Here is a 25,280-nt window from a genome sequence, read left to right as displayed (position 1 = left end):
TATGAAGCTTAAACTCACAACCCTGAGATCAAGAGCCACATGCTCCAGTGGCTGAGCCAGTCAGGCACCCCTCTACTGTGTACCATATTTAGAGTATTCCTTTGCTACTCTTAAAACCAGCAAACTTTTTTTTAATGGGGTCTTTCATCACTAGTATTATCCCCTTCTTTTTGCCCCATTCTTCATTCAACTTTGTAAAATGGTTATTTACAATGAAAGTAGTGTTCATTCATTTAAAAAATTTTAGCGGTATGATTCGTTCTTCAAATAAAATCTTACTGGTCAATCTAATCTGTAAAAATAGATCTAAGTGAAGCTGTTCTATCTAAAGAGAGGCTGGAGAACCTAGTAAGTTGAATGTTGGAAATGTTCAAGTAATGAAGGCTAAGACTGACCATACTGGCCTTAAGTCAAGCATATGCCACAAAAATATTTAAGGAAGACAAATGTGCTTATTCCAAGTTGGGCACAAAATGAAGGGCTGATATAAAATCAGTCAATTCACATTACAATAAATTACTTACCATAAGAGCCTCGGCCAGCCATTTTATGAAACTGTTGCCAAGTGAGAGGACCTTGAACTCCCCAAGGCCTTACTGTTCTTTTTTTCTGAATAGCATCCTGAAGAACTGGCTGAAGAGATAGGAGCATTCGAAGTATATCCTGTGAGCACTGCATACTCACATCTACAACCATTTAAAAAAAAAAAAAAAAAAGGTAAGAATTGCTATTGCCAACATAAAGAAATAAAATTTATAAAATACATGAAAGTTCAACTTCAATCATCAAGATTAAGCATCTGCCTGTGCAGAGAACTCTATTAGGTTCAATTTCAAATGATCTGTAGAAATGGTTCCTTTAGATACTTACCTAGGACATAATGTCACTCATTACCTCAATAACCAATTAAATTAATCAAATAAATTTGTTCCTTTTTTTGCATTTGTTATCGTTGTTTTTGGTGCTTGTAGGTATTTTCCCAGAAAGAACTCTACCTCACACTGAAGTGAGTTATAAACTGCACCTTATTGACCACCACTATGATAAAATGATCGGATAGATAAGACTGGTTTTTAATTACTGATTAAGGTTTAATTTGGGTAAAAGAGACTATAACAATTCTGAAATACAGTACTTGTACATAACATAAACTTGCTCACACTAGAAAAGGTGTTATAATATCCATAGATACTTCATAAACCTAGATTTATAGATTTTATTACTATGACCTGGATTTCTGACCAACTATCAGAATGGGTATGAAAGATGCTACTCCTAAATGTCAAATGGCTTTAAAAAAGAAAAAAATCACTATATGTTACTAATATAATTATTCCGGGCTCCCAGTACATTCAGTTGTACCATTCAACATGTTTGAGCACTTGTACCTTAAATCATTCAATTTTTTTTTTTAAAGATTTTATTTATTTATTTGACAGAGAGAAATCACAAGCAGATGGAGAGGCAGGCAGAGAGAGAGAGAGAGAGGTAAGCAGGCTCCCCGCCAAGCAGAGAGCCCGATGCGGGACTTGATCCCAGGACCCTGAGATCATGACCTGAGCCGAAGGCAGCGGCTTAACCCACTGAGCCACCCAGGCGCCCCAAATCATTCAATTGTTTTAAAAAAGATTTTACTTATTAATTTGAGAGACTGAGCAAGAGAGAGAGAGAACACACCACCAGGAGACGGAGAGGGAGAAGCAGACTCCCCTGCTGAGCAGGGAATCTGACCAAGGCACTCAATCCCAGGACCTTGGGATCATGACCTGAGCGAAAGGCGGACAGCTAACTGACTGTGCCACCCAGATGGCCCTAAATCACTCAACTTTAATTAATTAATACTGCCTAATTTATTATTTCTGCCTTTCATTCCCTAGATCTAAATAGTGTACAGAATTTTAAGTAATTTAATTTTAGCTAGACTACTTAATCACTATTACATTTAAATAACCTACTATAGGGTTGGTCACCTGCAGGGCTCAGTTGTTTGAGATCCTACTCTTGATTTCAATGTAGGTCATGATCTCAGGGCTCTGAGATCAAGCCCCACAATTGGGTTCTGCACTGGGAGGTGGAGCCCGCTTAAGATTCCATCTTTCCCAGGCACCTGGGTGGTTCAGCTGGTTAAGTGTCTGCCTTCAGCTTAGGTCATGATCTTGTAGTCCTGGGACATAGCCCCACAGTGGGCTCCCTGCTCAGTGGAGAGTCTGTTTTTCCTTCTCCCTCTGCCCCTTCTCTCTCTCTCTCTCAAGAAGTAAATAAAATCTTTAAAAAAAAAATTCTACCCCTCTCCTTTGCCCCTCCCCCATTCTCCCTCTTAAAAAAATGTAACCTACCTCATACATAATAGAGTATGTAGTCACTAAGTTAACAACAGAGCTATCTGAAATGGACTGGTAAATCAAAGCAAGTTATAAAACTATCTATAGAAGATATTTTACACAAATAGTATAAAATACAATTATGTGAAACTCTAAAGTACTCATAAAAGAAACTGAGGAAGACACAAAGAAATGGAAAAATGTTCCATGCTCCTAGACTGGAAGAATATATATTGTGAAAATGTCTATGCTACCTAAAGCAATCTACACACTTAATGCAATTCCTATCAAAGTACCATCCATCTTTTTCAAAGAAATGGAACAAATAATCCTAAAATTTATATGGAACCAGAAAAGACCTCAAATAGCCAAAGGAATATTGAAAAAGAAAGCCAAAGTTGGTGGCATCTCAATTCCAGGCTTCAAACTCTATTACAAAGCTGTCATCATCAAGACAGCATGGTACTGGCACAAAAACAGACACATAGATCAATGGAACACAATAGAGAGCCCAGAAATAGACCCTCAACTCTATGGTCAACTCATCTTCGACAAAGCAGGAAAGAATGTCCAATGGAAAAAAGACAGCCTCTTCAATAAATGGTGTTGGGAAAATTGGACAGCCACATGCAGAAAAATGAAATTGGACCATTTCCTTACACCAATACGAAAATAGACTCAAAATGGATGAAGGACCTCAATGTGAGAAAGGAATCCATCAAAATCCTTGAGGAGAACACAGGCAGCAACCTCTTCGACCTCAGCCGCAGCAACATCTTCCTAGGAACATCGCCAAAGGCAAGGGAAGCAAGGGCAAAAATGAACTATTGGGATTTCATCAAGATCAAAAGCTTTTGCACAGCAAAGGAAACAGTTAACAAAATCAAAAGACAACTGACAGAATGGGAGACAATATTTGCAAACGACATATCAGATAAGGACTAGTGTCCAAAATCTATAAAGAACTTAGCAAACTCAACACCCAAAGAACAAATAATCCAATCAAAAAATGGGCAGAGGACATGAACAGACATTTCTGCAAAGAAGACATCCAGATGGCCAACAGAGACATGAGAAAGTGCTCCATATCACTTGGCATCAGGGCAATACAAATCAAAACCACAATGAGATATCACCTTACACCAGTCAGAATGGCTAAAATTAACAAGTCAGGTAATGACAGATGCTGGCGAGGATGCAGAGAAAGGGGTACCCTCCTACACTGTTGGTGGGAATGCAAGCTGGTGTAACCACTCTGGAAAACAGCATGGAGGTTCCTCAAAATGTTGAAAATAGAACTGCCCTATGACCCAGCAATTGCACTATTGGGTATTTACCCTAAAGATACAAATGTAGTGGTCCAAAGGAGCACGTGCACCCAAATGTTTATAGCAGCAATGTCTACAATAGCCAAACTATGTAAAGAACCTAGATGTCCATCCACAGATGAATGGATAGAGAAGATGTCGTATATATACACAATGGAATACCATGCAGCCATCAAAAGAAATGAAATCTTGCCTTTTGCGACAATGTGGATGGAACTAGAGGGTATCATGCTTAACGAAATAAGTCAAGCGGAGAAAGACAACTATCATATGATCTCCCTGATATGAGGAAGTGTGATGCAATATGGAGGGTTAAGGGGGTAGGAGAAGAATAAATGAAACAAGATGGGATTGGGAGGGAGACAAACCATAAGTGACTCTTAATCTCACAAAACAAACTGAGGGCTGCTGGGGGAAAGGGGGTTGGGAGAAGTGGGGTGTGGTTATGGACATTGGGGAGGGTATGTGCTTTGGTGAGTGCTGTGAAGTGTGTGAATCTGGCAATTCATAGACCTGTACCCCTGGGGATAAAAACATATGTTTATAAAAAATAAAAAATTAAAAAAAAAATACAATTATGTGGGGGGCGCCTGGGTGGCTCAGTGGGTTAAAGCCTCTGCCTTCAGCTCACGTCATAATCCGAATCCTGGGATCAAGCCCCATATTGGGTTCTCTGCTCAGTGGGTAGCCTGCTTCCTCCTCTCTCTCTGCCTGCCTCTCTATCTACTTGTGATGTCTGTCAAATAAATAAAGAAAATCTTTAAAAAAATACAATTATGGGGGCGCCTGGGTGGCTCAGTGGGTTAAGCCGCTGCCTTCGGCTCAGGTCATGATCTCGGGGTCCTGGGATCGAGTCCCACATCGGGCTCTCTGCTCAGCAGGGAGCCTGCTTCCTTCTCTCTCTCTGCCTGCCTCTCAGTGTACTTGTAATTTCTGTCAAATAAATAAATAAAATCTTTAAAAAAAAAATACAATTATGTGTATTCATATCTGAATATTCACATAAAACGAAGTCCAGAAAAAGTTGCTGTTGGGGTTATTTATCATAATCACATGGGAACTTTTTAAGGACATTTATGCAGAGCTACCATGAGAAATTCTGGCATGGGTTTAGCTCAGGAATTTGTATTTTGATTTTAACTCAGAAAGAGTCTTAAATACTTTTTCATTTCTTTAGAAATATATTTATTGAAGACCTCCCACAGGCCAGGAATTGTTCTAGCTGTGGGGAATATTGCGTAAATAAATTCTTATTCATATATTGAAGGATCTTATTATCTTGTGGGGAAGACTGACATGGAAAAGAATTATAACTGTATACAGCAACAGGTACCATGTCTCTATGAAGCTGAAAACTGGGTGGAAAGCAATGATTAAAAGGTTGTAAATATTTTTAAAATCATCATCATGAAGCACAGACATATAGATCAGTAGAACAGAACTGAACATCCAGAAATCTCACATTTATAGTCAATTATTATTTTACAGGGTGTAAAGACAATTTAATGAGGAAAAATAATTTTTTTAACAAATGGTTCTAAGACAGCTGGATATCCACATGCAGAAGAATAAAGCTGGACCCCTTTCTCACACCTAATACAAAAGTTAATTCAGACTGGATTATACACCTGAAGAGTGCTAGAACTATAAAACTCCCAGAAAAAGCACAGGAGTAAATAGTCATGATTTCCTTAAGGTTAGGAAAACCCTTTTTATTAGGCAGAGAGGCAGAGAGAGAGGAGGAAGCAGGCCCTCCGCCAAACAGTGAGTGGGGCTCGATCCCAGGACCCCAAGACCATGACCCAAGTCAAAGGCAGAGACTTTAACCCACTGAGCCACCCAGGCGCCCCAGGAAAAGCCTTTTAAGATATGACACCAAAAGCACAAGCAACAAGAGTGCTGAACTTGATTAAAATTAAAAACTTTTCTGCTTCAAAGGATACCATCAAGAAAGTGAAAAGACAACCCAGAGAATAGGAGAAAATATTTGCAAATCATACCTACAACTCAATGATGAAAACAAAAAAGTCTAATTAAAAAATGGGACAAAGGTTCTGAAAAGACAAATGGACAATAAGCACATGAAAAGCCATTAGGGAAATGCAAATCAACCACAATGAGAGGACACTTCATACTATGATGACTATAATCAAAAAGACAATAGGACAAGTGTTAATGAAGATGTGGAGAAAGCAGAACCCTCACACATGGCTGGTGGGAATATAAAATGGTACAGCTGCTTTCGAAAACAGTATGCCAATTCCTCAAAAGGTAAATCAGAGTTCTATAGCCCACCAAGTCTACCCATGAGTAATGAAAATATATGTTCATGTGAAAACTTGTAAACAAATGCACACCAGCATTTTTCATAACAGCCAAAATGCAGAAACAACTGAAATGTCCATCAAAAGATTAATGAATAAAGTGTGGTATACCCAATACAATAGATTATTATTTGCCAATAAAAAGCAATTAAGTACTAATGCATGCTACATGGATGAACTTTGAGAATGCTAACTAAAAGAAGCCAATCATAAAAGACCATATGGTGTATGATTCTATTACTGTGAAATGTTAAAAAAAAATCTATCTGGAGAGAATGTAGTTGACCGGAATGGGGTGGGGGGGGATAGGGAGTGACCTCTGAGAGGCATGGTGTTTCTTTTCATGGTGATGAAAATGCTCTAAAATTGACTGTGGTGATGGCTACACAACTCTGCGAATACAGGCATACTTTGCTCTATTCTGTTTCAAAATACTGCTTTTTATTTTTTACAGGCTGATAGTTTGTGGCAACCCTGCAATAAGCAGGTCCATTAGTAACATTTTTCTAATATCACTGTGTCACATTTTGGTAATTCAGTATTTCAAAGTCCCTCATTATTATTATATTTGTTATGATGCTCTGCAACCACTAGTGATCTTTGATGGCACTATTGTAAATTTTGGGGGGCACCACGAACCATGTTCATGTAAGATGGCATACTTAATAAATGTTGTTCTGTGTCTGTTCTGACTGCTCCATAACTGGCTATTCCCCATGTCTCTCTCCCTCTCCTTGGGCCTCTTTATTCCCCAAGATACAACAATATTGAAATTAGACCAAATAAAAACCTTGCTGGGGTCTCTAAGTGTTTAAGTGAATGAAGAGTTGTACTTTAAATCAAAAGCTAAAAATAATTAACTTAGTGAGGAGGGTATGTTAAAAGCCCACAAGGCTGAAAGCTAGACCCCTTATACCAAATAGTCAAGTTGTGAATGCAAAGGATAGGTTTTCAAAGAAAATTAGAAGTGCAACTCTAGTGAACACATGAATGATAAGTGAAACAGCCTGTCTGCTCATATGGAGAAAGTTTTAATGGTCTGGACAGAACGGAACATTTTCTTAAGGCAAAACCTAATCCAAAGCAAGACCTTTTTTCAATTCTGTGAGGGCTGAGACAAGTAAGGAAACTGCAGAAGAAAAATCTTAAGCTAGCAGAGGCTGGCTCATGATGTTTAGGCAAAGAAAACATCTCTGTAACATCAAAGTGCAAAGTGAAGCAGTAAGTGCTGATGTAGAAGCTGCAGCAAGTTATCCAGAAGATTAAGCTAAAATCATTAATGAAGATAGCTACACTAAATAAGAGACTTTTCAATGGAAATGAAACATTCTTTTTTTTTTTTAAAAGATTTTATTTATTTATTTGACAGACAGAGATCACAAGTAGGCAGAGAGGCAGGCAGAGAGAGAGGTGGAAGCAGGCTCCCTGCTGAGCAGAGAGCCCGATGTGGGGCTCTATCCCAGGACCCTGGGATCAAGACCCGAGCCGAAGGCAGAGGCTTTAACCCACTGAGCCACCCAGGTGCCCCTGAAACAACATTCTATTGGAAGAAGATATCATCCAGGGGTTTTCACAGCTAAAGAGAAGCTGATGCGTAGCACCAAAGCTTCAAAGGACGTGTTATCTCTCTTGTTAGGGACTAATGCACCTGGTGACATTATGTTGAAGCCAATTCTCATTTACCATTTTCAAAATCCTAAGGCCCTTAAGAATTATGCTAAATTTACTCTGCCCCTACTCTATAAATAAAACAGCAAAGCCTAGATGACAGCACATCTGTTTACAACATGATTTACTGAATATGTTAAGTCCACTACTGAGATTTACTGCTCAGAAAAAAAAAAATTCCTTTCAAAATATGACTGCTTAGTCAATGGCCATACCATCCTAAACGTGACCAATCTCCTTAAAATATGACCGCTCATTGGTCATCCCTGAGCTTTGATGGTGATGTACAATGACATTAATGTTATTTTCACGCCTGCTAACCCATTCTGCATCCCATGGATCAAGGAGCAATTTCAACTTTCAAGTCTTACTATTTAAGAAATACATTTCATAAAGCTGTAGCTGCCATAGATAGTGATTTCTTTGATGGATTTGAGCAAAGTAAATTGAAAAGCTTCTGGAAGTGATTCACTAGTCTAGATGCCATTTAGGAACATTTGTGATTCATGGGAAGAGGTCAAAATATCAATAGTAACAGAAATTTGGAAGGAGCTGACTGTAACCCTTAAGGATAATTTTGAGGGATTCAAGATTTCAGTGGAAATGTGGTAGAAATAGTGAAAGAACTAGAACTGGAAATAGATGTGACCGAATTGCTTCAATCTCATGATAAAACTTTAATGGATGATAAGTTGCTTCTTATTCCTGAGATGAAATCTACTTCCAGTGAAGACACTGTAAATTGCTGAAATGACCACAAAGGATTCAAAATATCTATAAACTTAGTTGATAAAGCAGAAGGAGAATGTGAAAGAATTGACTCCAATTTTGAAAGAAGTTCCACTGTGGGTAAAATGCTACCAAACAGCACCTCATACTACGGAGAAATTGTTTATGAAAGAATCAATGTGGCAAACTTCACTGCTGTCTCCTTTTAAGAAACTGCCATATTGGGCACCTGGGTGGCTCAGTTGGTTAAGCAACTGCCTTAGGCTCAGGTCATGATCCTAGAGTACTAGGACTGAGTCCTACACTGGGCTGCCTGCTCAGCGGGGAGTCTGCTTCTCCCTGCTGACCCTTTCCCCTCTCATGCTCTCTCTCTTTCTCATTCTCTCTCAAATAAATAAATAAATTTTTTAAAAAAGATTTTATTTATTTATTTGACAGAGAGATCAGGAGTAGGCAGAGAGAGAGAGGAGGAAGCAGGCTCCCCGCTGAGCAGAGAGCCAGATGCGGGGCTCAATGCCAGGACCCTGATATCATGACCTCAGCCAAAGGCAGATGCTTTAACCCACTGAGCCACCCAGGCACCCCTTGAATTGTTTTTTTTTTTAAGATTTTATTTATTTATTGGAGAGAGCAAGACAGAGATAGTGAGAGAGGACAGGAGCATGGTGAAGCAGGCTACCACTGAGCAGGGAGCCAGATGTGGAACTTGATCCCCAGGACTCCGGGACCGTGACCTGAGCCAAAGGCAGTTGCTTAACCAACTGAGCCCACCCAGGCACCCTGTTTTGAATTATTTTAATACAAGTTGTTACGATGAAATTTATCCTTATGGCTGTAAAGTTTCCTGTTTACATCAGTGTCTACTGTTACACAGAAAATGCTGAGGCTCAATGTCTTCTATTTGGCAGAGAAGTTGGTCCTTTTTTTGAGGTACAACTAGCATAAGTTGGTTCATTTTTTATCGAGATAAAACCAGCATAACATTAGTTTCAGGTGCACAATGACTCAGTATTTGTATATATTGCAAAATGATGACCACACTAAGTCCAGTCAACATCCATCATGGCACACAGTTACGTACTATTTTTCTTGTGATGAGAACTTTCAAGATGAGTTGGTTTTTAAAAACAAATAACAGAAAAAGAGTACCACTAATGCAATTGCTTCTGCTCTTACTATTACCAACTTGCTAATATTTGAGTTCTTACTTTGTGCCAGGCACCACTCTCTCTGTTGCACTGAACACTGATTGTTTCAACACTCTCTGGGGTAAATATTATTACTGACACAATTTAAGAAAATTGAGGCACAGAGAGATTAAGTAACTTGGCCAATGTCATAGTATATAGTGATAAAGCTGTATTTCAAACTCAAGCCGTCTGCCTCCACAGCACATGTTCTTAGCTACCACCTATCACTGAAAACAATCTTGCCCTTTTTTTTTTTTTTTAACATCTACGGCATTTATTTATACTGTTTTCTTTTTTAACTGGGTCTTTAAGTATAAGGAGTTCCATGAATCATCAAACTATGTCATGAACAAAATAGTAACCATTGGTCCATGTACTGCCCTCCCACATCACAAATTTTCTTTCATAATAGTATTATGAACAACTATGATCTCACAGCCCAAGAACTAGAAAACCACCACAACAATCTTACTAGTGCTTCTCCCTATCCTAACCATCCTTCTTCAGCTTTTAAAAATTAACCACTGCCCTGAATTTCATGTGCATCTAAAAAATATTTAGTTTTGCTTGTTTTAAAACTTTACAAAAAGGTAACTTGCCATATATAATCTTCTAGGACTTGTTTCCACTCTCCTTCCTCTCAATATTAAGATTCACCTGTTTGTTCTATATAGTTTTATTTATGTCTAGAACTATGCAACATTCTATCTGTACTATCAAAATCATTTATCCATTCTCCCATCAGTGGGTATTTAGGGTGTTTTTACTTCTTTCAACCCTGCATTATCGTTTCGGTTCCCTGAGTACTGCATAAGCAATTTAAGGGTTAGGTATCTTCATATCGCCTAGACTACCAAGCACATTGTTCTGCATATGTGTCAAAAAAATTACCGAATTAGTGAATGACACATGGACCAACAAAAAGTTATTATATGGAACATAGCACCTTAGAAAAGATCCCTACCCAAAACCACATTTTGAAGGAGGCTATTTTTCTGTATAATAACCAGAAGTTAGAAAAGTTAGTGGTATATTGAGACATCTTTTAGAAAGTGTTAGGTTGGTTGTGCCTGAAAGAAAAATATCTAATTGATTATTTTAGTATTAACAGCAGCTTATATTAGTTCAGTACTATGTTCCAAGCACTGCACTAAGCACTTAATATGGATTAACACATTAGATCTTCAGAACTCTATACAAGTATCTGACATTGTATCTGTGTAACATTATTTGGCATTGAGACCATTCTCTCCTTCAAACAATTCCTATACTTGGCTTCCAGGACACCATACTCTCTTGGTTTTCCTCCCACCTCCTTGTTTTCCTATCCTGGATCCTCCCTTTCTTCTCCACCTCTAAACATCAGTTCCATCCTTAGACTTCTCTCTAGTCACTCTCTTGGTTATTTGATCTAGCTCCATAGGTTTTAACACTGATAACTTACACAAGAAAATTTTATTCTACAACCCCAACCACTCCTCTGAATTTAAAACTGTTATCTCTAATTGCATACTTGACCTCCTTCCCCAAAGTTTCCCTCTTTTAAAAATGGAACCATCAATTCAAGCTCAAGCTGCTTTTCTTGTATGAATCCTGTAGGTTCTATTTCCCCAAAATACCTAGAACCCACTACTCATATCTCTATTGCTTCCAATCTTCTCTAAATTACCATCATCTTTCACCTGGACTACTGCAATTGCCTCCTAACTATTCTATCTGCTTCTATTCTTACCTTCACCATCCACAACACAACAGCCAGTGATCTTTTAAAAAAATTAACATAACTAGACCATATTATTTCTTTGTTCAGAACAGGTGCTTCAGAACTTTGTTCAAAACTGATAGCTTCTGGGGCACCAGGGTTAAGCCTCTGGCTTCGGCTCAGGTCATGATCCCACAGTCCTGGGATCGAGCCCCACATCGGGCTCTCTGCTCAGCGGGGAGCCTGCTTCTTCCTCTGTCTCTGCCTGCCTCTCTGCCTACTTGTGATCTCTCTGTCAGATAAATAAATAAAATCTTAAAAAAAAACAAAAACAAAAAAACTGATAGCTTCCTGGGCGCCTGGGTGGCTCAGTGGATTAAGCCGCTATCTGTCAAATAAATGAATGAAATCTTTTTTTTTTTTAAGATTTTATTTATTTATTTATTTGACAGAAAGAAATCACAAGTAGATGGAGAGGCAGGCAGAGAGAGACAGAGGGAAGCAGGCTCCCCGCCGAGCAGAGAGCCCAATGCGGGACTCGATCCCAGAACCCTGAGATCATGACCTGAGCCGAAGGCAGCGGCTTAACCCACTGAGCCACCCAGGTGCCCTAAATGAATGAAATCTTAAAAAAAAAAACCTGATAGCTTCCCATCAGTCTTAGAATAAACAATAAAAGTCTTGCATGGTCCTTAACATCCCTACATTTGGTATTTGGCCAGCTCTCAGATATCATGTCTGACCAATCTCCCATCACTCAGTTCATTCCAGCAACAGAGTCTTCTTAACACATTAACCACAATACCCCCTCAGGGTTTTTTGTTTTTTGTTTTTTTTTAAAGATTTTATTTATTTATTTGACAGAGAGAGATCACAAGCAGGCAGAGAGGCAGGCAGAGAGAGAGGAGGAAGCAGGCTCCCTGCTGAGCAGAGAGCCCGACGCGGGACTCGATCCCAGCACCCCGAGATCATGACCTGAGCCGAAGGCAGCGGCTTAACCCACTGAGCCACCCAGGCGCCCCCCCCCCTCAGGGTTTTTGCACTGTCTGAAACACTCTTCCCTTGGTTAGCCACCTAGCTCCATTTTCCTACTTTCTGCAGTTTTTGCTCAAGTGCCTCCGTAATATCTTCTCTAACCATACATCTAAAATAGTACACTCTTTTATTCTACTTCTTTCACCTTTTTCTTCAAAGCAATTGTTACTATCTAACATTATATAATTACTTTTTTTTTAATGTCTTCTCTCATAAATTACAGGCTCAAAAAGGGCAGGAAGTATGTTTGCTTCATTTAATGCTGTACTTTATAAAGGAACACTGTGTGGCACACATATCAGGTGCTCAGTAAATATTTAATGAGTGAAAGAATGTTGAATAAAGCAGACAACTAGCAATTTTCTGCTAATTAACATCTGCAAAGTGCCTTTTATACTCCTACGTAAGTACGCTAATTACAGATTTACAATAACCATACTTTTATTGGTGAAATCAAACTAAACTGCTAGGGAACTCTCCCTCTAAAAAATGTCATTCTTAGAGGAATTTTAAGTCCAAATTTCAATGTCTCTATTATCTACATGGAAAAATGCCTTTAACACTTTTTCCTAAGAAAGAAAAGCAGTCTTGCAACTAAAAGAATATAAACAGAAAAATTATTCCATTAGGATGCTTACCATTTCTTTTGGACCAGGGGTGTAAGCATGAACTTTTCACAAGTGCTTCATCAACTTTTCCTCCTGACATGTTATCCATGAACTGACGCCCATGTTCCAATGCAAGGTAGCAGTCATTGCAACAGTCCCGTTCTTCAACACGTACCCAATTACTAATTACACCAATCCTGGGAAAAGGGTCTTGGTCTGCTGCTCCAAAGGGTGAAAATAAATTAGTGCACTGATCTTGTAGCAATAATATCAACTCATCAGGGAATTTTTCAGATTCCTTTAGTCCTCCATTAACGTGTTCAGCAGAAGTAGCCCTGAGAGCTTCAAAACGTTTTTCTGCTTCTTTGCCACATTCTGTGTTGCGTCCTATGATATCTAGTTCATCTTCAAGAAATAATCCTGAATTGTTTCCAAATTTTCTGTTCATGACAGCACTGAAGCCGCAGGTACACCTATACTGTGCTTCCTGCATTGGATCTGGAATGTAAACTCCAACATCGGCACCCTTGATATTCATGTTGCAGACACAGATACAGCAACTATCAAAGTTACAGTCTTTGAACAAATTCATAACTGATTCTGAAAGAATGAGGTTTACATAGAGACTGTGTGCTTCAGGGATGGAGGGAACAGTTGCAGGTTCAACAGAATTAAGGGGTCTGCATGTGGAGGGGGTAGAAGCTGGTGAATACAAGTCTGAATTTTCATATTTGACAGAACCTTGAGCACTAGCAGGTCCACCAGCTCGAGGAGTCCTTGGAGTCCTTGGAGTCCTTGGAGTCGGAAACCTAGGCGTAGACGGAGAAGGAAGAATTCCTGCTCCACTGTTACTAGGAGGTGCACTGCTAGGAGGCATCCCAAAAGAAGTATGAGTCTGAGGTGTATAAGCAGGACCATATTCTTGATCAATAGTACTTCCATCACTAGTGTCACCGAGGTAAAAGAAAATTAAACACATATATAAAGGAACATATTAACAATATGAAACAGAACTAAAAATGTCCCAGCATTTTTCAGTAACACTGAAAAGTATGAAAACACAATTAGTGCAAAAACTACAAGTATAACTAAAACATATTTCTGGTTATAATATCCACTCTAGTGACTAGACCGTGGACTAACCAACTAGTTCCAAAATTGCAAGTAAAATATATTTACATTTATCCACACCTAGACATCCACATTTACTATCTATATTTCTTATACTACAAATAATCAAATTTCATTGATCCTAAGATGTTACTATTTAAAAAAAAATCCTGATTTTAGAGATGTTTACATACAATAAGAACAAAGGCAATTTTAAGAGGTTACCGAGTATAATACATCGCAATTCCAGAATACTGAAATATTAAAAGTGTGTGATATGGCAAATAAACAAATGGAATTTAGTATTTTAGAACAAAATAAAGGGTACTTCTGAAGACAACCCCTCCAAATGACGACAAATAATCAAAGCATAATGGTCTTAAGTTTTCCAACAGTTAACCCACATGCAAGTAACACCATTATAATTTATTGATCAAAAAACAATTCTTAGAATTTTCAAAAACCAGTATCTTTTTTCTAAGTACTAGCAAAGCAGGTACTTCTATGAAAAAAATTAAAGCTAGGTAAGCACACCTAACACTATACCAGTAACATAAATCAAAATCATACCCTTCTTTGATGAATGGCACCGCAGGCCCTGAAGGAAGCAATTCTAATTTTCCCACAGTCCAACTCTGACGGTAAATACATTCTTCAGGCAATTTGATAGGAGGCAAACATTGGCTTGGTAGACTTTTTAGAGGTGCAAACATGGAACATCCCACCAGAACTTGACAATTTTCAGGCTTATAGACATAAGAAAAATCCTATAATACAAAGACCATGACTTTGAGCAACTTATCTTCCAGGGGAAAAATGAAAACTAACTCCAGCCCTTTTACCCCGCCTCTTTAAGCAAAATAATAAAATACAAATAAAATTCTTTGTTTTTTAAAGTAGGCTCCATGACCAAAGTAGGTCTTCAACTCAGAACCCTGAGACCAAGAGTCATACGTTCCACTAACAGAGCCAGCCAGGTACCCAATATAATTCTGTTCTTAAATGCGTTCATTCTAATTCCAGTTAATTAACAGTGCTGTATTAGTTTCAAGTGTACACTAGTGATTGAACAATACCGTACGTCACCCAGTGCTCATCGCAAGGGCACTCCTTAATCCCCATCAGCTATTTCATCCATCCCCCTACCAACTTCCCCTCTGGTAACCATCAGAATATTCTTTATCGTCAAGTGTTTCTTAGTTTGTCTTTTTTTTTTCTTTTCTCATTTCCCCTTTGTTTCTTAAATTCCACATATAAGTAAAAGCATATGGCATTTGTCTTTTTCTGTCTGACATTCTCTAGCTCTATCCATGTCATTAAAACTGGCAAGATTTCATTCTTTTTTATGGCTGAATAATATTCGTGTGTGTGTGTGTGTGTGTGTGTGTGTGTGTACACATACACCTTTATCCATTCATCTGCTCAACATCACTCATCATCATCAGGGTTATGCAAATCAAAACTACAATGAGAGGGGTGCCTGCCTGGCTCAGGTGGTAGAACATGCAACTCTTGATCTCAGGATTTTAAGTTTGAGCCCTGTGTTTGGCACAGAGTTTACCTTAAAAAGAAACTAAACAAACAAACTATAGTAAGATCACCTCACACTTGTAAGAATGGTTAAAATAAAAAACACAAGTGGAGAGCCTGGGTGGCTCAGTCAGTTGGGCATCTGTCTTCAGCTCAGGTCATATTCCCAGAATCCTGGGATCAAGCCCCCCATGTTGGACTCCCTGCTTAGTGGGGAGCCTACTTCTCCCTCGCCCTCTGCCTGCTCCTCCCCTCTACTTATGCTGTCAAATAAATCAAATATTTTTTTAAAAATACACAAAAAAAACAATAGGTGTTGATGAAGATAAAGGAACCCTCTTGCACTGCTGGTAGCAATGCAAACTGGTGAAGTCATTGTGGAAAACAGTGAAGATTCCTAAATAAGTTAAAAATAGAACTATCCTACAATTCAATAATCACACTACCAGATATCTACTCAAAAGGTACGTGGAGCGCCTGAGTGGCTCAGTTTGTTAGGTAGCTGCCTTTAGTTCAGCCCACAGTCCTAGAATGGAGCCCCAAGTTGGGCCCCCTGCTCAGCAGGGAGTCTGATTTTTCACCTTGCTCTGCCTGCTACTCCCCCTGCTTGTGCTCTGTCAAATAAATAAATAAAATCTTTTTTAAAAATTACAAAACACTAATTCAAAGGGATTCATGCACCCCTATGTTTATAGCACCATTATTTACAATAGCCAAATTATGGAAGCAGCCTAAGTGTTCTTAAATGCATTCTTAATAGTGTAATCACTATTTAGTCTTTAAATCTATCAACCACAAAACAGGATTCACCATGAACAGATTTTTTAATATAGCAATATACTGAATCTATAAGAAAATACTGGAAGGGCACCTGGGTGACTCAGTTGCTTGGGTGTCTCTGACTTTTGACTTCAGCCCAAGTCACTCTCTCAGGGTTGCAAGACAGAGCCCCACTTCAGCTGAGTGTGGAGCCTGTTTAAGAACCTCTCTCCCTCTCCTTCTGCTCCTCCCCAGCCTCCCCCTCTCCCTTCCCCTATATACAAAATATATAGGAATTCAATTATTTTTCTAGAAAAATAAAATACTTACTTTAATTTCAGAAGGTTTTGGGCTACAGAATCCTTCATCAACCTCAATTTTGAACTGTGTTCCTATACTAGAACTATTTCCTTCTAGAACAGTTCCTCCAGGTGTTATATCCATACTACCATATTCTTTATTACTCATATTCATTGGGGAAAATCCCATAATATGTTGTTCCAACGATGGTGGTGTAGGATACATTTTATGAAGATCTGCAGTGCCTATATTTAATAAAACACACACTTTAACATAAGACTAAAAAGAAGTAAATCTGTGTTTAAAAGAAAGGGGTGGGAATTTTATTCAGATTAAAAATTTGCAAACTTATCTGGAGATTTGGGAAGCTTACTTATGCAAGATAATGGGTCCAGATTTCCTGTCTTTGATTCCTTACTGCTTGATTTATCATCTGTTCCATTTGCTGGCTTTTTAGATCCGGGCTATTAACAAAAACAAAAACACATTATTTACCTAAAATTTTAAGGCCAATGTGATCCAAGATGGTAATCATTAAGATATAACTTGAAAGTCAACCTTATTCATCAAATATATTATTCTGGTTGTGCCAGAGCCAAATATTAGTTATTAGAAACAATGCTTAAAGATGTAGAACACTTTTTAGGCAATCAATGAATCGAGATTAATTTCTCTGTTTATTTGATAATCCTACAAATTAACAGAGGGAAAAGTTCCTCCAAAACACAGAACCAATACTTTCAGAACACACAGAAACAAAAATAACCTACCACTTAAAGCCTATTAAAATAATAAAAAATAAAAGAAAGAAAGAAAAGGTAATCTGCAATAAGGATCTGTAATATCCAAACTGCTTCTTAGTAAAAGATACCCATAAAGCATTTGTCCCCTTAAATAAAACACAATGAAGTTTCCTATATAAATCACCCCTCTGCAATCTAATTTATACTTTTATCTTGTTTAATAATTTCCTTGCCCTTAAAAAATGTTACAACATGTAAAACAAAGCACAAACTTCAGAAAGATCTCATATGATAAGTAACAGGATACCTAACTAAAAATTAGTTTTAATACATTGAACAAGTCGTTTTACCATTTCCAATCAGTCACCAATGTTTTCAGACCTGACATCTTGGTTCCAAGCCTTTTGTTAGCCACTTTATCATAGATATATAGACTGAGTTCTAATTACAACCTTTTTACCTCACAAGAGCCACAGCTGATACATGAATGGTAACACAGAGAAAGCATCAAATTACACAAGTATTCAGGGATATAGAACTTAAGTTTATGTATAGCTATATCTACCTTAGGTCACTTAAATGAAGATACCAAATGTGCATATATGTGCATATACATATATACATAAATATACATATGTAGTGTGTATGTGTGTGTCATAGAGAGGATTAAAAGTACATAATATATAGAACAAGAATGACCAAATGTAATATAGAAGTTTCTAAGCTACCTTTTACAGATGAAAATGGAATTCTTTTTATAATAATGCAGCACTCAGTTCATTAATTTGCTAGAGACTTGACATTCTAGCAAATCTCATTTTAAGCTTTCTTTTATAATCATCTTCCTCTGCAAATGGATGTTCAAAGTTAAATATTTCTTTTTCTACCTCTTTCATTGTTATAGTATATAGCTGTCTTATAATAATGGCTAGAATGTCAAACATATTCAAAGGAGTAGTATTCCTTAATAAATTGACAAGGCACATAATTATAATGTTATTATTTTATGCATGAGTCAATTCCAGGGTCATTTCTCAAATGAGAGATCAAAGAACAGGAAAATAATTCTGCTTCCTAAAGACTGCAGAAAAAGAATATATGGTAGAAATTAAGCTTAATCACACGTCCCTCAAATATAAGAAAATTAAGAAAAAACCTTTACAGTTTATATGTGACGCTATGCAAGTTTGCTCAAATATAAGTTTAAAAAAAGAAACCAATTAATAAAATTTGATTACAAAATATTTCCTATTTTTCAGGGCTAAAACGTACTATTCAAGTCACACATCACTTCTGAAAAGTATGTCTATATAAGATCAAGGAAAAGAAATTATAACCTTAACCATTAACAGAATACTCACTGTTAGTTCATCTTCATCAGAATTGAAGAGATTATCAAGGTCAGTGTAAGAGACAGCCAGGTCTGAGTCATAAATCAAACTGGTTGATGGAGGACGGGCATGACTAGTAGGGCGTGGAGCATCTATATATGTCAATCAGAAAAACAAAATAAAAAATTCTACAACTGACCAAATAAATATATTATTAATTTAAACTAGACATCTAACTTTAAACTTGTAAGAGTATTATGCAGTAAAAAAATGTGATTTGCTGAAATCTAAAAAAATGTTTTATAGAAATAAAGTTGCAAACATAACAGTACTGACTTCTCCAGGAAGCTCACCAAACGCTATGTAATCCATAACACAGCTAAGTACTCTAATTTTATATATCAAATAAAAAGATATACAGTCTTAGAACTATAGCAGACACACACACACATTCTTATTTTTCTATCTTCCTGAAATGTAAAACAAGCATAGTATGATGACTAAATGCTCTGGCTCTTGAGTCAGATGGACTATTATTAATTTGAATCCCCAACTCACACTAATAGAATGACCCTAAGCAAGTTACCTAACCTCTCTGTACCTTAGTAATGGCAAGAACTAAACATGAAAGGATGTAGCTAAAATACTTTAGTATTTTTAAATACTCAATAAATATTATCTTTTGGTTAAGCTTCCTTTTAGTTCTAGAATTTTATTTCTCTTTTCCCTTTTCCCCCCACCATCTGCAGGGGGAAAAATATATGATTACTTTAAAAAAAAGTACAAATACCAATGGAATTAAACTCCTCTTACATTCCCACATACAAAAAACAAATTTGTAGTTTGATATATAACCTTCTGAAGCATCCTTGGAGTATCAAATGACTTGAAATAGCCCTCATTTTCAGAAATATAAAAGCCATTTTCCAAGTGCCTCTGCATGTCAGTTCTAAAAATTCACTAGAACAGTAATTCTGAAATTTGGTGTAAAAAAAATCATCTAGGATACTTATTAAAAACCAAGATTTGCAATCTCCACCTCAAAAGATGATGCAGAATGCAGTATATGGTCCATATTGTGAGAAAGTACAAGATAGCAATTATATATTCTCTACATCCAAGGGTAGGTAAATAGCTCAAAGAACCCAAACTGTTAACCTATCAAGCTACTCAAAATTATCAACTGAATTTACTTCATTAAAGACCATTTTTTCCTTATTCTGAGAGCCTGACGCTATTTCAAATATTAAAACAAAACTTTGTCCCTAAAAAAACCTACCAAAGGACAACTTCTTTTGCCTTCATCAAAAGTTAAATAGAACTTATAAAAGAACGTGCTGTTGTATGCCTATTCCAAGCAAAACAAAACTAGTCAGATACTTTCAAAGAGTCAAGAACTGTGCCTACATGTAACACCTGCTTGAAAATTATTTGTTAAATTAGTAATTTCAGCAACAGTTCTCCTAATTTGAGAGAAAAGGACAATAAAATTATAGTCAAGCCTAATTTCCAAGTTTTCAGATCTGAAATCTCACTTTACAGATGAGAACTATTTTTATTTGTGAGAAAGCAAAGTTCCAACAATGGAAAACAAAGGATTTTTACCACCTCAACTTGCTTCTCCCAGTACAAAATAAACAATAAAGCCATCATTTTAAGATAGGTAGCTCTCTATGAAACCTATGAATTACACAAAAAGGAACAACAGAAGTCTAATAATATCAAATTAGTTTGTAGTAATAATCCTGCAATGCAATATTTTTATTAGGAAATAGAAGTTTTACCTTGCTTGATAGAGGGACTAAATAATGACATAGCATCTTCCTCATGTGATAAAACTGTTACACTAGATGGCCCATCTTCTCCCTGCAAACAGTAGTACATATTAGATTAAAATATGTAATTTAAAATAACAAAATCTTCCAAGTATTGAGTAAACTACGTATCATGTCAAGCAACCTGCCAGGTGTTCTACAGACATACTAATTCCCACAACTAACCTATATGATAAGTAAGTACCATGCTCAACTTACAGGCAAAAAGTAGTGTTAAAGATAACCCAGGAAATATATCTGATAAATAAATATATCCGATAAGTAAATATATAGTGGAGCTGGGATTCCAACATAAATCTCTCAATTTCCAAAGTCCACATTCTTTCTACAGCACCTATAGCCTTCCCAGCTACTACTGTTCTCATATTCACAAAAGGACAAATTTTCAAGTACTGGCCACACAGTAAGGCTAAAAACTTTGGGAAATGAATTCTTTGTATTACACTTATTATTGGATCCTTTTCACAATTTTATAGCTTTTAATGTCTACATTTTGTTTTTAAGGCAAAATTCTTAACAGCATGATCTTGTGCTTAATAGATCCTCTAATATTTGGTTTTTTTAAATTTTAATAAATACTTAATAAATACTTCTATATCCTACACAACATACATTACTTTACTATAAGTTCTTAACTCACATTAAAAAATATCACATATTTTATAAACTAGGCATTGTGTATTTTATTGTATTTTTGAAAACTGGCAATTTACCTATAGCATATTTTAATTCAGTATCAAAATAGTTTATCTACTTAAATGCCCTGATTTCAATATCGGAGAAGTTAATGTGCTTTCTCTAATCCAAAAACTCTTAAACAGTAAGAATCTTTTCATTATGAGAGACCAGCTATAAAGTCCACACAAGCTCTTAAATTTTGTATAATATGCCTGATGCACCTATTAAAAAAAAAATTATCTTCCTGGGGCACATGGGTGCTCAGTCAGTTAAGCATCTGACTCTGACATCTCATCTGACTCGGCTCAGGTCATGATCCCAGGGTCATGAGCTTGAGCCCCATGTTGGGCTCTTCACTGGGCATGGAGCCTGCTTAAGATTCTCTTTCAGGGCGCCTGGGTGGCTCAGTTGGTTAAACGTCTGACTTCAGCTCAGGTCATGATCTCAGGATCCTGGGACTGAGCCCTGTGTCAGGCTTCCCTGCTCAGCAGGGAGTTTGCATCTTCCTCTCCCTCTGCACCCCCTCCCTGTTCCTACTCTCTAATAAATAAATAAAATCTTAAAAAAAAAAAAAAAAAAAGATTTTCTCTCTCTCTCTCCCTCTCTGCCCTCCCCTCACCCTGGTCTTTCTTGCTCTATCTCTTTAAAAAAAAGTAAATAAGTTTTCCTAAGTTACAATGATAAATCTGTTCTATTTTAAAAGACAATAATGAGAAGTGTGGTTCTATAGGCAGTGTTACAAATCATCAGTGACCCTTTGGTGTACTCTGATTTCTTTTACTCACCTTGTGTTTTTTTACAGCTTCTCTCTCACTATTTTGTCTTTCTTTCTTATCAGGAAAAAGGAATTCCTCATCTCCTTCAACAAATGCGTATGGATCGATTTTAGATTCTTGCTCTGCATCAGATGCTATTGCTGAAAGATACTGATTTTTAATTTGATATTGCTGTACTAATTCATCAGAAACTTTTAAAGGTTTCTTACATTGCACCATTAACCTGCATAAAAAAACAAAATTAGAAAATTAGTATTTATTTTTCAGAAAATCATTAAAAAATTTCAATATGACTTAAGAATCATAAGGTTTTTAGGATTATTTAGAGACCATCTAACCTGCAATCCTTCATTATATAAATGAAGAAACCGGAGCACAGAAAGGTTGTATGATTTATTAAACCTTCAAATTTAGCAATAAAGAAATGAAGCTAAAATCTAAGCCTCTTCTTGCTATGTTCTTTCACCAAAATATTCTTTTGGTAATCCACTTTTTTCCCAAATCCTCAAATGCATTAACGTGTCCAAATCCATTCACTGAAAGGGACTCTTAAATTGCAACTGCTCCAAGACAGGAACTCTCAAAATGTGGACTATATGGTGAGACAAGTTTATATAATTTATACATTTATACAATGAAAGTGATTATCATCTTCCCACTGCATGAGTGGATAGTTACAAAATATTTTAAAGACCTAGTCTGTGTTTTCCAAAAATAAAGTTATAACTATTATTAATTCAGACAAGAGGTTTTATAATAGCAAGTTTCAGCACAAGTTCTTTTTTTTTCTGACCACGTTGAAAAATTTATTTTTATATTGCCAGCGTTATGGTTTCACACGGTGAGTAATAAACGTATGTTTCTTTATATTCTCCAATAAATATCCAATAAAATGACAAAGAACAACAGAACAAGAGAGGAAACAACAGTGAAGCTTGAAAGACAAACTAGTAGAAACTGACAGATCAGAGAAAGCTGAAATCTAAGGGTAAGAGTCAAGAAGCCACAACAAGCTGATTTGCACACCAGAATCCTGGAAAGCATCAGAACTTTTCCATCTCTGAAGACTGGGGTGCTTGGTGAGTGTGAATACTAAATGATTTGATTTTGGTTTGTGTAAGACACTTTTTGACTCCCAAATTCATGTTCTCTGTTGTCTGTAAAGCTGAGTTTCCCATGCTGCCAGAAAGCAGCAGCTAAGCTTCTAGTCAGACCATGGTCAAAATCCTGTAGGACTATTTTATTCTGAATAAAAACTAAAGTCCTTATAATATCCTACCACAGCTTCCCATGATCTTTCTCTTTTCCTCTCCCAACTTCTCCTTCTGTTATCCTTCCTCTCACTCTGCTTCCAAGAACTTTCTTGATATACCTCAAAGAGGCCTGATACACTGCTGACTGTTCCCTTTGTTTGGAGCATCCTTTCTCGAAATATCAGCATGGCCATCTCCCTTACTTCCTAAAAGTTTTTGTTTAAATGTCACCCTATGTATGAGTCCTTATTTAAAATTGCAAAATGCCCAACTACCTCAACACTGAACCCCCTTGCCCTGCTCTATTTTTCCTTAGCAGTTATCTCTTAACATACTTCTGAACTTGCTTATGTTCATAGCTGACCGTCACTCTCAGTAGAATATAAGTCCCTAAATGATGAGGATCTTGTCTTTATTCACTGAAATATCCCAAATGCCTAGAACAGCACCTGGCATGTTAAAGTAACTCAGTAAGTATTTCCTAAATGAATATGTCAAATCTAAAAGCCATATAGGATAGAGATTTGGGGGTTGCACTAATAATCCTAAATCCTATACTTTGAAACAAGCCATCTTTATTCATCAGAAAGTGGTACGGCTACCACTTTACCTGTCCAACAATTTAACACGAAAAAATCCTAAGAGATCTAAGATCTGGGAATGATGAAAGCATATGCTAGTTCAGAAAATCCTGGAATGAGAGGGATATATTTTTAAATCTATTCACCAATGCCCAGCACTAGAAGCACTCAATACTCTGTAAACTAAGGTTGAAAGAGAAGCCATAAAAAAGGTAACTGGGTATTTTCTAAACCTTCTATCAAATATCATACATGTCATTTTTATTCCTAATATGCTCTAGATTTATCCCCAAAACTAAAATCCCAAGTCTACAAAGACTTTCTTCCATGAGAACATGGTGCTATCTAGTCAACAGGGATATGTTTTACAATTAATTGTTAGGACAGGGTGCCTGGGTGGCTCGGTCTGATAAGTGTCTGCCTTTAGCTCAGGTCATGATCCTGTGTGTTGGTCTTCCTGCTTGTTGGGGAGCCTGCTTTGCCCTCTCCCTTTGCCCCTACCTCTGCTCCTACGCTGTCTCCATCTCAAATAAATAAATAAAATCTTAAAAAAAAAAAAAAAAACACAATTTTTAGAATTTCTTAAGAGTAGCTTTATACCTTACCATGTTAGACCCTAAATAACTATTTTTAGAACTATTAGATTTTAACATAAATACTGTGAAAATAGTTTTTCCATCTACTTTGACATAGATTTTCTTATTTAAAACTTACATTTAACATTATAAGATAGGAAATGAAAGGTATGTTCTCTTTGATGTGCAAACTATGCAGAAAAAAATGGTTTGCTAAGATAATATATAGCAAAGTTGGGCTAGATAGATTTTAAGTACGTATATTCAAATTAACTATTCATAGGGTATAAGTGTAAAATCCCAATACCCCTACCCCTCTCCACCACCAACCTGAAAGACACCACTACTCTGTGAAGGGCTGAATAACACAACTCTGTTTTTCATATTAAGTTGTCCTCTAGCAGAAGCAGAAAAACTGCCACACTGTTTACATAGGTAGTCAAATTAGTGTGCAGTAACATTAAAAGGACCAATCCTACCGCAGAGGGCTCTATGAAGAATAAAAATGAGTAAAGCAAATGCAATGCCTAAAGACAACTTGTTATTTTATTGAACGGTTATCACAGACATTGGGATATGCAAAGAATTTAAATGTAGTTAGTAGTATCAAGAGTACCAAGTCACAACAAATATTAAAATATAAATTATTTACATTACACATCCTTCTATATTTAAAAATAATTAAGAATAGAAAAAATTATGATTTTTAAAAGATGCCAAATTAAAGTCAGTCACTTCATCACTATCCAATTATATAGTATATACATACTTTTGTGAAACAGGAATAACACCTCTCCTTTTCTAAAAGAAAGTGACATATAGCCAAATGGTTAACTACAGAGATAGTTTCAATCAAATATAAAGCTAAATACAGACCAGCTGGAAGAGGATTAGGTACAGCCAT

The 25,280-nt window shown here is 36.7% G+C and overlaps 1 protein-coding gene across 3 annotated transcripts in view; it reads right to left on the bottom strand.

The window, feature by feature from the left end:
* Positions 1-25,280, bottom strand: part of MED13 (mediator complex subunit 13) — a 105,240-nt gene that overhangs the window by 23,131 nt on the left and 56,829 nt on the right. For all 3 annotated transcript variants that reach the window (XM_045070146.1, XM_045070147.1, XM_045070145.1), the window contains exons 10-17: positions 21,977-22,190; positions 20,463-20,544; positions 18,709-18,830; positions 16,978-17,068; positions 16,635-16,849; positions 14,586-14,782; positions 12,936-13,849; positions 525-686 (exon numbers count right to left, since the gene is read on the bottom strand). In XM_045070146.1, the coding sequence (XP_044926081.1) occupies positions 525-686; positions 12,936-13,849; positions 14,586-14,782; positions 16,635-16,849; positions 16,978-17,068; positions 18,709-18,830; positions 20,463-20,544; positions 21,977-22,190 (1,997 nt within the window). The remainder of the gene's footprint in view (positions 1-524; positions 687-12,935; positions 13,850-14,585; positions 14,783-16,634; positions 16,850-16,977; positions 17,069-18,708; positions 18,831-20,462; positions 20,545-21,976; positions 22,191-25,280) is intronic.

Source organism: Mustela putorius, unplaced genomic scaffold, assembly GCF_011764305.1.
Source record: "Mustela putorius furo isolate JIRA1106 unplaced genomic scaffold, ASM1176430v1.1 tig00003962_pilon_pilon_pilon, whole genome shotgun sequence".
In the NCBI taxonomy this organism is placed as follows: domain Eukaryota; kingdom Metazoa; phylum Chordata; class Mammalia; order Carnivora; family Mustelidae; genus Mustela; species Mustela putorius.
The sequence above is the reverse complement of the archived record's forward strand: the minus strand, read 5'-3'. Positions and strand labels throughout refer to the sequence as shown.